Genomic DNA, 13,633 nt, shown 5'->3' on the forward strand with positions numbered 1-13,633 from the left:
GGCTCTTTTACATACAGTCAGTTTGGCGGAACGATGAAGCCGTACTAAAAAGCAGGCCTAGGAAACCACGGGTTTTTCAGAATAAGGTTAAAAAGTCTATTCACAGTTGTTGCATTAAGAGCCCTGATTAAAGTGTTGATTAAACCGGACAACACATAAAAAAACAGACTTGACAATGTGTTCATATTCTGGTATATGTATTAGGTTTCAATAATAACAATTGTTAAGTTTTCCTTTTTGGGTACAGATTTACAGACGTACCATTTTCAATTCAGCCTATCATTTTTTTTTCTAAAAACATTTATACAGAATTGCCTTCAGGTTTTAAAATATACATATTTCCTCGCTGTATTTACAGAATACCAACCCGACATAATTTGCAGGTTGCAATGAAACATTGTATAAAACAAGCGGATTTGGGAAGGAGGAACTTGAAACACAGAAGAAACATGGATAAACAGATAACATCTATGATAACAGTCGCGGGTGAATATTGTGCTTTTTTTTTCCGGAGGAATTGTCCCAACTTGAATCTGATCAGACGCCAGCGGAAGAAGGAATTCCCTCTTTCTCTCTCTCAGTGTGGTGCTTTCTTTGTCCCAGAGAGCAAGTCAGTGTGAATAAAGGCAGGAAAAAAAAGCCACTCACCCTCCAGATGATATCTCAATCAGACTGGAATTGTACAAGAACAAAGGAGGGGGGAAGAAATCTCTTTTTAAACCCAACCTGACCCCGATTTGATAGTTTTTTTTCCAATATTTAGAGAGCCATTAAAAAGGCCCAGGTTACACAGAGTTCAGAATCTGGATTTAAAGTTACCCCATAAATCTGCACAGTTGGAACTTTGCTTCTGGTTGCAGTGGAGAAAGAAACTCATCGGATCCACTGATAAAGAGGAAAACAGTCGCGTCGCTTCCCTTCGCTTTTCCCTCCTGTCCTTCAGATGTCGCTACTGGAAAAACGTTTGTATGCCACAAAAACTTTCACAAATGCACGACTGCGAAACCTACGCCTGTTAACGTGTGATTTACTCAAAGGGACACGAATCTGGACCTGCAATGGCTTTCAGCTGAGTCAGATTATATGAAAGGAAATGAAGGTGTTGAGTTTACAGAGATATGCACTGAAAACAAAAAACAAAAGGCAGTACCAGAGGGGGGAAACAGACTTCATTTAAAAACCCTGGAGTTTTCAAATTACTAAGAGGGACCCTGTGCCTGTTTGATGACAGAGAATGAACTACTACCATGACACATACAGTCATACAGTACTGGGGGTTGGGAATCGTCACCTGACATGGCTGAGTAGTTAAACATGAGTACATTCTGCACAGGGCGTTTTTATTTGACTTTATCTTCAGGTGTGGGGCAACAGTGTGGATGAATGCTGACGTCAAGTTCAGAGGTCGCCGACAGACCGAGCGAGCGATCGGCCCGTCTCGAAGCTGCTGTCACACATCGTCCCACAACTGGAGCTCAGCTGGTGTTAAGCGTTGACCCAGTGCGACCTGGTCCGAGCCACCCTCAGCCACTCTGGATATACTTTTTGATGACCACGCAGCCGTGTCTGAAGAGCGGGCAGGGCAGTGACTGCAAGAGTGTCCAAGTGTTGGCGCAAGGGTCAAATGTCTCCATGCTGCCGAGGGCTGGACCCTCGCTGCTCACGATGCCTCCCGTGGCGTAGATCTTCCCGTCCAGAATGACGGCGCTGCATAAAAAGACACAAAATTTTCTTTCGAATCAAGGATTGGATGCAGGAAAAGTGACATTTTTCTAAATTTGAACACAATATAAAAAGTTATGTGTTCCCATTTGATAGCAAGCTATCAGTTTCCCTGATGCTAAACTAAACAACTATATGCAATACTGAATCCTCTCATATCTACCTCGCAAAAAACAAACGAAACTAATCAAAGCAACAGCCATTCACTGCTTTTCTATAACATCTGTTGGAGGTGAAATCTGCCTCTAACAAACAACAAAGTGGTAAAAGCTGTTGACTGTTCCACAGAATGGCTGAAAAAGAAAAGAATCCACATGTTGCAATGGCCCGATCAAAGTCCAGATGTCAACCCGTTTAAAGTGCACTGGTGGGACCTTAAAGAGAGCTGTGCATGGCCTCAATGAACTAAAGCAGCGCTGTGGTGCCAAAGATTCCTGTGCAACAATGTGAGGGAGCAAGAAAGAGCAGGTTACTAGTACAAGTTACTATTGTGCCACTGAGTCAAGAGGTTTTTAGGAGTAGCTGCTGTGCAAGTTTGTCTACAGTGCTACACCAAACTGTGTGGCTCCATAGTGCAGTGGGTTACAAATTAGCCGAGCAAGCGAAAGATCCCCGATTAAATCCTGGGAGGAGACGCAAACTTTGGGATCGCATCCTGTGTAAAAACAAGAAAGGAGCAGCCGAAAGTAGCTTTAGTACAAAAACGACACATCTGTAACTGACTGTGCCGCCCAGTCACCTTTAAGTGAAATCTAAAAGATGACAAATCTTGAGATTTTGTACGGGAAAGCGAGCATTACGCGCGCATCGACTGTTAGGATAAACAGTAATGAGAGGTAATCAGTGTCAGGAAGATAAGTAGCTCAGTGCAAGTATGAGCTGCTTTGATAAAGCTAGCTCTGAGTCACAGCGGCAGAAATATTGTTGGTGGCGTTAATCACGACGAGACAACAAAGCCACACAAAGACGGCATCTCCACAAACATGCTGATTGTCACGCTGGGGGCCACGCCTGGGATTATTGACATCACTCGCACTTGCTCTCGACAACATGGGCTAAGGTGGGGAAGGGTTGGGGAAGGGTGAGGTGGATTAATTTATATATAAAAAAAAAATACATAAAATCTCACACATTACATTTTCTCTCGAGGACGAGAGAGAGAGGAGGGGGGGGGGGGGGGGAAACTACTGAAAAGCAAATATCTGTACAAATGTGCTCATTTGATATGAGAAACAGAAACAGGAGTTTGTGTGCGGAGAGGATTAAAACTTGGGCCGTAAGCTGATTAGGGCTTTGTACTCCTATTGGGCTTTGGAACGATCTGCATTTACATAAGGTGCACGCTCAAACACACAGACGCGCTCGCACGCGGCGAGCAACATGCCGTCCTACTGCACAAATTCACAGCACTGTTAGGACCGCGAGAGGAGAAGGGAGAAAAAAAAAAGATTATTACATAAAGCCTAAATCTACTCAGAGAGAAAAGCACAGCTGATCCAAAATGGAGAGAGCGCGGGGCGAAGCCTGGAGGCTGCTCTTCCTGATAAACAGAGGGGAGGTGCAGGGCCTGCGGAGGGCCGGACGCAGCCAGGGGAAAATATCTGCTCTCCTGCATGATGACCCTCCTAGACTTCGTGCACTGCAGATATTTTTCCGAGTTTCCTGTCTGACAGCGGCGTGTTTGTTGTCCCCCCCCAATCCCATCCCGCCCCCCCCGGCCGTGCATCTCCTCCCCTCTCTTGTGTCAGACTTAGTTAAATGTAGCAGAACAGCTGCCTGGCGTGTGCTGGTGCAGCTTATCAATAACTCTGACAACATGATTTATGGTGTACGTTTTGCACATAAGATCACTGTCTGTAATTGCCTCCCAAATGTATTTCATGCATGCTTTTTTTTTAATCTATTTTTTTTCTCGACTTCTGCAAGGAAAAGAAAAGGGGGAGAAAAAAAAGGAGCGAGAGAGAGAGAAGAAAGGGCTCAGGGCCTAGAAAACTGTGAGTTCATTATCCAGCGAACTGCACACCTCAGTGGCTCGAGTTGACTGGGATATTAGGGTGTGATCCCACTGCTGTTCATTTTCATTTTTCTCCCTTCATCAGCCATTATGGCCTTGCTAATGGTGGGAAAGTTGCAGATCGCAGTTGTACTACTTCCTGTTTTTTTTCTTTTTCTTAGGAAACAAACGTGACTCTCTGCACAAATACGCCGCCCCCTCCTCTTTCCGCCTCCACTAAAACCTAAATGACTCAGATTTCAGTTTAATAACTCGAAACAGTCTGTAGAAAAGTAAATCAAGCCGCCTCAGATGTGTCTTGTTTCTCTCTCTCTGTGACAGACGGCGGCGATACCGATCAGACGGATTTAACAGTCGCGTATTAGAAAGCAAATTTCCCGCCGAGGGAGAATTCTCGCAATCGAGCCGCATCGCGTTGGAAAAGGCTGTCAGCCCCGTGGCATTGTTCGAGTTTTAATTAACTGGCCTGAAAACGTTTTTTCCCCGTGCGACCGTTTACCTGTGTTATGACAGAAAGACTGACAGATTACTAATAAGATTGAGTTTTAGATTGTTTTCAGGCTGTTTAATAATGTCACAGAGGGTTTTTTTTTCTTAAAGCTTCACAAAACACAGAGCTGCAGTTTTGAGCTTTTGAAAAATCTTTTAAATTCCACACTGGGGATTTAACTTGCGTGTGGTGCCGCTACATTAATTATCTCTTACCTGCAGAACTGCCGAGAGTGATTCATGTTGGGACCGGCCTTGATGTTGCCTTTGTCTGGGTCATAGATAGTGGTAGCTCGAGCGTAGGCTCCTCCCAGGATGAATATAAATCCATTTAGGCTCACTGCAGGGGCGTATTTGTTATCTAAAGATATGAGAGACAAAAAAAGGGAGCGAGACAGAGAGAGAAAGGGGAGGGAAAAACAGGAGAGATTTTTTATTTTGAAAAAAAGAGAAAACAGAGCTATTGTTTGGATGTCATTCTCACTCACAGCAGAAATTTCCATTCGGTATAATGACATCAATTTGTTCTTTTTTTCCCACCCTTCCTCCTGGTCCCCGCAGCGCATGCAAAAACGATCATCATCAACATTCTACTTATCCCTTTACAGATATGCCCCACTCAAGATTCCTTTGGAAAAAACAAAAAACAGAATGGATACCAAAACCGATGAAAAAGCAGAGTTCATAAATCACGGTGGCTTTATTGGGTTCCACTCCAAAATATGTTTGGGCTTAGAAGCAATATAAAAGAGTTACCTAAGTCCCAATAATTCACAATTGCATTAGGCCCCGTGGCACCTCCGTAGATTTATAAAGAACCAAAAATAAGGAAAAGAAAAAGCAATGTGCGCATGTATTGGCAATACATGAGTGAACAGGTGGGATACTGCATACTGTGCATGGTGTATAATTCACTCTGACACTGTATATGGCGCGCGAGGAAAGCAGAGGCATTGAAGCAGCACCGCTGCAGAGGTATAGATGATGGGAAACAAAATGAAACAGCGGTTTGCGCGTAACGATGCCGGCTGGAAACCAGGAGTTTGCGAGCAGTGGCCCTGCTGTGCGGGAAGAGGAAATGTATTTCAAACTCTCGGCAATTTCTCTCTAGCAGACTGCAGCTGGCCAATTTACAAGCAGCATGAATAATGCACGGATACTTGGCCGTAAGCTGCTGTCCTCCCCGTTTTCTGCCACAGTGGACGGGCATCCCTCATCGCAAACAGGCACCGGGAGGATTCGAGCCTGACGCCTTAATAAAGGCAGCGCTGGCAGCCCTAAAAAGCCTCACCTCTGTGTTTGATCCAGCTCCCCTTTCCTCTTACCTTTTGCTGAGAGGAGACTGGCATATTTCATTAAAAGGTCAGCTCCAGAGTTCAGAGGTGCTGCTGCTGATGATTATTGAATTGGCTGTGCTGCATTATGTGCTCTAGGGGCGCGCTGCCATGCTGGGGCTCTGTGTATATAGTGCTGCTTTAAAATAAATGATAATGGCAGCAAGTGCCAACCTCCTGGGTTGAAAAATGAAGCCAATGAGAAAGTGCCAAAAACTTAAGCTGCTGGAATGGCCACTTAAGGTTAGCTCCAAAAGTAAGTCAGTCCCTCTAGACTCTAATGCTTAGCTTTACAGCAGAAATAAACATGTACAGCCTGGTACAAAAAACTCATTAAAACTTTAGTAAAGCTTGAAGATGTGCATATTTAAGGGCTTAGACATTCTGAGATTCTGGTGGGGTTTTTTTTTTATTCAGTTGTACTAAAAGGTCCCGTCTTTGTGGTAATAATATTTTATTTGAGCCACTTTTTTAATAGTCAAAAATCTTTTTTGACTCTTTTTTTTTTATTGCTACAGTTATTTACAGTTAACCAAGTAGCTGATGACTCTTGCCCAAATATAGTGACGTTAAGTGAAAAAAAAATGTGCAAAGTCTTTTGTAAAATTGTAGTCCACAAACCCGTGGGTAACTACAAAACAGCTACATTGATCTTTTATTATGTTAGTTAAAAGTTACAGTGTGTAAAATTTCATCACTAGATGTCAGTAGATTGCAGTTGACCAAGTTCTACTTTCATGTGTATAATCCACTGTAAGACAGCCATCTCTGGTCGCCGTCCATCTGTAGTGAATGTAGGCTGTCAGTCGGCTGTTTACCTCAGCTGTCAATATGCATCCACATTTATTTATAGTGGAGCAGATTGTGAAAAAGTTGTCAGCGAAGCTAAGTTTGTCTGATGACAGTAATACTGAGGTTGTTGAGCATATCTTGAACTTTTCTTGAACTTTTCCGCTGGTAAACTCTTAGCTGCTGTTAGCCTGTTAGCTGCTGTTAGCCTCTGTTAACTGCTGTTAGCATCTATTAGAAAAACCTGTGTTTTTAAGTGTCTCTAACATCTAGATTTGCTAGCTCTCTCTTAGTTGAGAGATACAGAAAATGATTCGCACCCACAGCCATCACGCTTTTCAATTGTCATACAAATAGTGGATGATCCATACCAGAGTTATTGTTCTTATTCTTAACATTATTCAAGTCAACACTCAGCAAATTAACTCTCATATGATGTGAGAATGTAGTTAAACAGTTTATTAGAGGTAAAGTGTGAGTTTTAGGATACTCGAACCTAACATTAGCTGGCTAATTGTTAGCTTATAACTAGCTAATGTTGTCATTTTGCTGGCTCGTTGTTAGCTATCTGGAGGCGGGAGAGTCGCATGTCTGAACTGCTGACAACAATTGTGACAGTTTCTGGAACAAATTAGCATGTTTAGACATGTTTTGGTGTTAGAGCCCTAACTGTAGTTCAGGATGAAGAGGACGATAAGGGCTTGGCGTGCTACATATACTGCTGATCTCTAACCACATACATAAAATGCATTTAGGCAGATTGTCCTTTTTTTCTATCAAATAATCTAAAAAATTATTCAAGGGCTCAGCCTTGGGTGATCTTGTTTTTTCTGATAAGAACATTTTGTTTGAGCCATTTTTTCGCTAGCCAAAATCTTATATGAGGCTACAATTATTTAGAGTTGTGCTATCCTCCCTTTCAAATATGATTACATTAAGCTAAAAATACCAAATGCAAAGCCTTAAATGGTCCTGCACACAGCTGTGGGCAACTACATAACGACTACATCCATGTTTGCTAATGTTAAGCAGGTGTAATGTCTACAACATCCAACATCTTAGTTCAGTGGTGGCATGCTAACATTTGCTAATTAGCGCCAGAAATCTAAGAATTGGAGCTGATGAAGATTTCAAAAGAAAAATTAAGAGCTCATCAAAGTTATAAAGAGTTTGTCCTTGCAGGGTGCCACATTTTCCAAAAAGCACTCGAAGAGTTGTTGAAATATTTCACTTAAAATCTCAAATACCAAACTCATGTGAGTGCTAGAGAAAAAGAGGATCACCAAAGTCATGAATGATTCATCCTCCTGGGACCAGTGTCTGCATGACATTTCATGGCATATCATTCAGCAGCTGTTGAACTATCTCACTTGTAGACTGACAGAGACAGACTACGCTGCTATTGCGGTTGAAAAATACTGTATTATTCACATATGACGATCCTGCAATCATTTACGCAGAGTGAAATGCAATCTTAAGTTCCACTGCAACCATCTGAGGCGTCAGCCTCAATTTCTGCCCTTGAGAAACAAGTTGCCACTGATTGGTCCTCCTCACATTCTGCCAGACGTGTTTATTTTCTTCTTTTACCTTCCTCGTCTCATTGATATGCTGCTGCCAGTCTTCCTGAGCGTATGTGTGTGTGCCAGCGTAAGCGTGTGTACATGATGTTTTGTGTTAGGTCCCATAAACACAGAACACTCATTTCTCTCTGCTCTGTGCCCGAGGCAGAATAATAACAGGATGCTCTCAAAGGAAAAACCTTCCTCTCTTTTTTCCCCCATTGAAACTCTTGCCATCACTTCCTGCCTCTCTCTAGCGGACTAACAGTAAGCACCGAGTTTGAGTGCTTGGAGGAGTACCAGGCAGGTAAATCTCATAGTTCTCGTTTGGCAAGCCTCAGAGGACTGCTGCTGGGGTTCCACTTCTCTTCCACCGCTTTGGTTTTGTTCTCATCCCTTGGCCTTCGTTGCAGAAAACGAGTCATTTTTTGCTGAAACAACATTGAGATACAGTAAAGGGAGCGCAATCTGTCTGTGTCAGCTGAAAACTTTTCAATTCTGAGATGGACTTTGCTATTCTTGAAATATCGCAATAGATTTTGTCGGCTTTCGCAGCTCGAAGGTTAGAGAGCTCAGCCAGGAATCCACAGCTGACCACGTTCTACATAAAAAATGAATAAAAAGAGGCAGCAAAACAAGGTTTTAACTCTGCAGCGGTGATAGAAGTATAGCTGTGCCTGCGGGGCAACATGGGCTGACACACTCTCCCGCACCTTGATAAAACAGCTTAGTCACCAAGCCTGGGTTCCCCCCGGGCTGAGGTCAAGGACATCAAACAAAAGAAAACGCACACACCCGCACACGGGTATGATGAATTGTGTAGCTGCTGTCTCAACAAACACCTTGTTCTTCCCTATCTCGTTCCTGCATCAACACCGGCAGCAGATATCCGACGCTGTAAAACCAGCACGCAGCAACAATAACCCACACAAATAGAGTAAAGAACAATTCACTCAATCAGACCAATACTGTTTGCTGTACAGATCTAGACAAGACCGCAGTCTCTGATAAAAAGCCAAACAGCAGCCTCCATCACAAAGCCGCAGCGGCATTACATCGACGCTGAAATGTGCGGCCGATCGCGGGAGGAAACGCAAACAAGGGATAAACAAGACATTCTCCTCCAAACGACGGAGGATGAGGTGATCCACTCCAGCTCGCTGTATCATACCAGAGAGCGTGAGGAAAAAGGACAAAGAAGCGTCAGTTCTCTCTGACAGTAGCTTAGATAAGATCACAACAAGGTAATTGGAGCAGCGAAAAGTTCCCCCTTTTTTTTGCCTCCCTCTTCACACACAATGTCCTTTTATGCAGTGTGAGGAGAATAAGAGCTGCCTTTGAAATGATGGGCCGAAATAGCTGAAAGAGGATGATGTACTTTAATTCAGCATGATGGGTGCATGTCCAATTAGGTCGCTATGGAAACACTCCACCTTCTCCACCTTCTCTTGCTCTGTCACTTTCCCTTCCTCTTCCTCCACCTCTGTAAATGGCGCTCTCGAGGGCTGCGGCCGGTCTGCCGTTACGTCATCCCGACGGTCGGTATCTCGCAGCGGCGCTCCTGCTCCCGGGCTTTTGGAGTCTACCGGTCGACGGGGACCCGTCTGTCAGCTGGGGGACATCGGCGGGTTAACTCAGGTTGGAGCAGCTTGCTGATGATTCTTCTCACGGTGGAACGATCCATTTCAAATGATTTGTAGATCTTTTTAACGTTCCATAAGTGAGACCCACAGGCATTCTCCAGCATTTTCCTCAAAATCCTCACAGAGGCTCTTTTGATCTTGGCATGGTGACTCCCCACGCTTTAACAGCAAAGAGAACAACAGCAAGTTCAAAAGTTCAAAAGTTCAAAAAGCTCCTCAAAAAGGCTGTAATCATCAGGAGCTTCGCTGGTTGTAATTTTAATAATTTAAAGTTACGACAAATGTATCTGTGAGACGACATCCTTCATTTTTTGCATTGACAGCTTGTGTACAGTTGACTTTGGTCGGTCATTTGTTGTGGATTAAGTCCTGGTGTGCCACGTTAATGCTTTTCGGTACGAAACTGCACGTAAAGATGCTGTAAACTTAATTTTTTGTTAAGGCTTCTAAGATTTCATGGGATTTTAGAATTTTGGCCTCAAACACGAATTTAGTTTGGGGGGGGGGTTGTGGAAAAATATCCTCATTTATGCTTCATATTTCTAAAATTACTGCCTCATTTCTTTCCCTCAAAGAACATGCTGTGAACAGTTTGTTTTTTTGCAGCACAGATTAGTTAACAAAAACCACAATGTTAAGAAGAAAAAGCCCCTAAAAAGCGTCATATATCAGCTCTGTCATCAGGAACGACAGCAACGCTAATAGGGTTTTATGAGAATATATGTGCACGGCGATATTTGCCAGCATCAGCGTTCGTATCCACTCCAAACATGCATCTGCTGAACACCATGCATACATACTTAATTTACTGCGTTAGCATGCTAACAGCAAGCTCGAGAGCAGCAGAGGTTAACTGGCGTGTCAGTCCTGCAGCTTTGTGCAGATTTTCAATGGAAATCTATCAAAGAGTTGTGGCCAAGATTTGGTTGGACAAACTGTTTGGTCGACAGACATCTGCTACATTTAGTAAGAACACAATTCATAGTTTTTAGTCATGTGACCGGCCTGCAGACCCCATGGAGGGTTAAACACCCCTCTAACATTCTGGATAATCCTGCAGCACAAGGTCTGTCAACTTTCCATCTGTTTCTAGACGCAAATATTTAGATGACCTCTCAACTAAAACAGAAAATCATAAAAAACAATGAGACAGTGATGCCTTTCCCAGATCCCCGCCTCAGTGAAGCTTAATATCCATCCTGTGATGGTTCCCTTCCTGTTCACTGCTGCCAGGTGAAAAGTGTTCAAAAGTGCACACTGATTTATCAGCTTTAGATCTGGATGGGTCGATATTTCTGCCGTTTGCGTGTTGAAGGACATTGTCAAGGAATGGTGATCTGTAATTAGCTAATGTCGAGCCATCGGTCATCGCTTTCAGGCTCATTGCTGTCAGCAGTCTGTGACAGCAGAGACAAGGCAGGAACACAAAAAGAAAAAAAAATGAAGGGAGCACAAATCAATGTGAGTCCATTGCACCTGATTTGGTTCAAATGAAAGTGAGGTGCACTGCAGAGACAACCACCTGAAAGGGAATGGTTTTGCAGGTGGTGCTCACAAACCGCTGATATCTACTTTTTTTTCCCCCTCATTGATTTTTCTCAGTTTTGCTTTTTGCTTGTATCCTTGTCACTACTGATTGTATGAGACAGAATCTGCCGGGTTACACAGGTAGTCCAGCTCTTCCAGGATGACGCATCAACACATGCTGTCACAGGAAGGTTTACTACATCTACCAGCACTGTCTCAAGAGTGTGGAGGAGATAAGAAACAGGAAGTGGGCTGTGACACGAGGAGAGCCGGACCAATATCTGCCGTTTTGTGTGAGGAGGAGCAGTAAGAGCGCTGCCATAGCCCTACAACATGACCTCCAGCAGGCTAGTTGTGCATGTTTCTCATGAGGATATAAAGATCCAATATTGTTTAATGGCTCTGTGCTCGCGGCATAGCGCCGTGCTGTTTGACTGGAATCTGCCAGAGAACACCAGAATTGGCACGTCCACCGTAGCTGCCTGTTCTCTTCACAGATGAGAGGAGGTTCACACTGAGCACATGTGACAGACGTGAGAAGGTCTGGAGATCCCGTGGTGAACATTACGATGCCATCGTCCAACATGACTGGTTTGGCAGTGGGTCAGTGATGGTCTGAGGAGACACAGACTTCCATATGTTAGCCGACGGTACCCTGACTGCTGTCGGGGTCAGACCTTGTGCTTTGTGCTGGGCCCTGGTTTCCTCCTGTGGCCGACAAAGGCGTCGATGCCACTGACAGGCCCTCACGTCCCGAGGACATGAATCCAATTGCAACCTCTGGGATATTACGTATGGGGTGCATCCAAATATCACCACAGACTGTCCAGGAGCTACGTTCTGCTCCAATCCAGGTCTGGGAGGAGAATCCCCAGGATACCATCTGCTGTCTCATTTGACTGTTATGTCGTTTTTACACATCGCTGTGGAGATTTTCAACTTGAGTATTTTTTCAGTCATGTGTGATTTAGGGGTTCCCTTAATTTCTTTTAAGCAGTGATTTAAAAAAAGGCTACGTGACATAAATATATAAAAACTGTTCATTCAATGACACGACTCTAAGCGGGGGGGTTATCGCTCATATTTGAAACACTGATATTAGAAAGAGAAGGAAAGACTTGTGAAGCTGAGGCAGGAGTGATTGCCAAAGCTCTCCCTGCCTATGCTATGTTTCAGCTCCACTAGAACGGATATATTAAAGGGGTCTTTGATTGACCTTTTTAAAAACATGTTACATGCTGATTTTTTTTCTTCTCTGAGATGGAAGCAGAAAACTATGGCATTTCGGTAATTTAGGTGAGCTGACCTTTGGAGAATGAAGTAATGAGACTTCTTAAATAGCTTACTACATGTGAAAGTGCTCAGTTATGATCTTCAGACCATATACTGCTCAGCAGAGAGAGACACGCTGAAGACAAAGGAAGCTCTGGATGAACGAAGCTGCAGAGACCCGGCGTATCTCAATAGACTTGTTGAAGGGACTATTTTTGGCATGAGTAATATTATTTTTCACTCTGCGAGAGATGGGAAGTCCGTCCTGATAAGTGTTTGTGAAACCCATTTGCAGCCCACGCGGGAGACGGTGCACGCAGGGGGAAAACACACACACATAGATGCGCGCACATACACACACACAGCTGCAAAAAAATTTGTGAAAAAAATATTTGTGTCAGTTGATAAGACGGTGCGGAGAGACCATGAGAGACGGAGTCGGGGGGTGTAGGGGTGAGACAGAGAGATGAACAGAGAGAATAGCGATGGAGAGCAACGGAGGGAAGCAGGGGGTTGTTCAAGGAGCGCTCCCCGCCCTCAACGCCTCGCTAAAATCATCGCCGGCCCAATTTCACTGGAAGCACTAAACCCGTCCATTATCTCCTGCCTCGTTGGCTGTAAGACGCCAGCTCATCTACGGCTTGACAGATGACGATATGTCTGTCTGTGTCTGCCATGCACACGCACACACACACACACAATGCATACACGCACGCATGTGTAACCTCCCAGCTTGTTATATAATTTGTGTACCTGTGGTCCTCAGGGATGCACGGTTTATGTGAGGCAAGCAGCCGTTGTGTGTGTGCATGTCTGGATCTATGTGTTTCTGTGTGTGCGTATATATGTGTGTGTTTCTCCTGTGCCAGCTGCTCTGCAAGCCCTTTAATACCACATAGCGCTCGCCCCAAACACCCGTGTTACATAATCATCGTTTCCTTCACAGTAGTAAAGCCCTGAGACGGCTCCAGTAACTGAAAGCAAGTTTCTGGGTGACAGCGCTCAGCAAAGTGTCTCTGTGCTGGTGTAACTTTCAAATACTTCTCTGACTCTGTGTTTCTGCTGAACTGTGGACAGCGCGGTTTTGAGGCATGCGCCATAGCCATTAAGCTCCCAGGATGTGCTATAATTTGTTGAAGTGGCTCTTTCATGCTTTTCCCTTTTTTGATATATATATATATATATATATATATATATATATATATATATATATATATATATATATATATATATATATATATATATATATATATATATATATATATATATAATATTACAAAA

The 13,633-nt window shown here is 43.7% G+C and overlaps 1 protein-coding gene across 3 annotated transcripts in view; it reads right to left on the reverse strand.

Moving 5' to 3' along the window:
• Positions 1-580: 580 nt before the first annotated feature.
• Positions 581-13,633, reverse strand: part of klhl29 (kelch-like family member 29) — a 259,109-nt gene continuing 246,056 nt past the window's right edge. For all 3 annotated transcript variants that reach the window (XM_085381923.1, XM_085381924.1, XM_085381925.1), the window contains 2 exons: positions 4,442-4,586; positions 581-1,707 (listed from right to left, as the gene is read on the reverse strand). In XM_085381923.1, the coding sequence (XP_085238049.1) occupies positions 1,524-1,707; positions 4,442-4,586 (329 nt within the window). In that variant the 3' untranslated portion in view covers positions 581-1,523. The remainder of the gene's footprint in view (positions 1,708-4,441; positions 4,587-13,633) is intronic.

This window comes from Rhamphochromis longiceps, linkage group LG15, assembly GCF_057381845.1.
Source record: "Rhamphochromis longiceps isolate RC_006_pf linkage group LG15, R_longiceps_female_GT1.1, whole genome shotgun sequence".
Classification (NCBI taxonomy): domain Eukaryota; kingdom Metazoa; phylum Chordata; class Actinopteri; order Cichliformes; family Cichlidae; genus Rhamphochromis; species Rhamphochromis longiceps.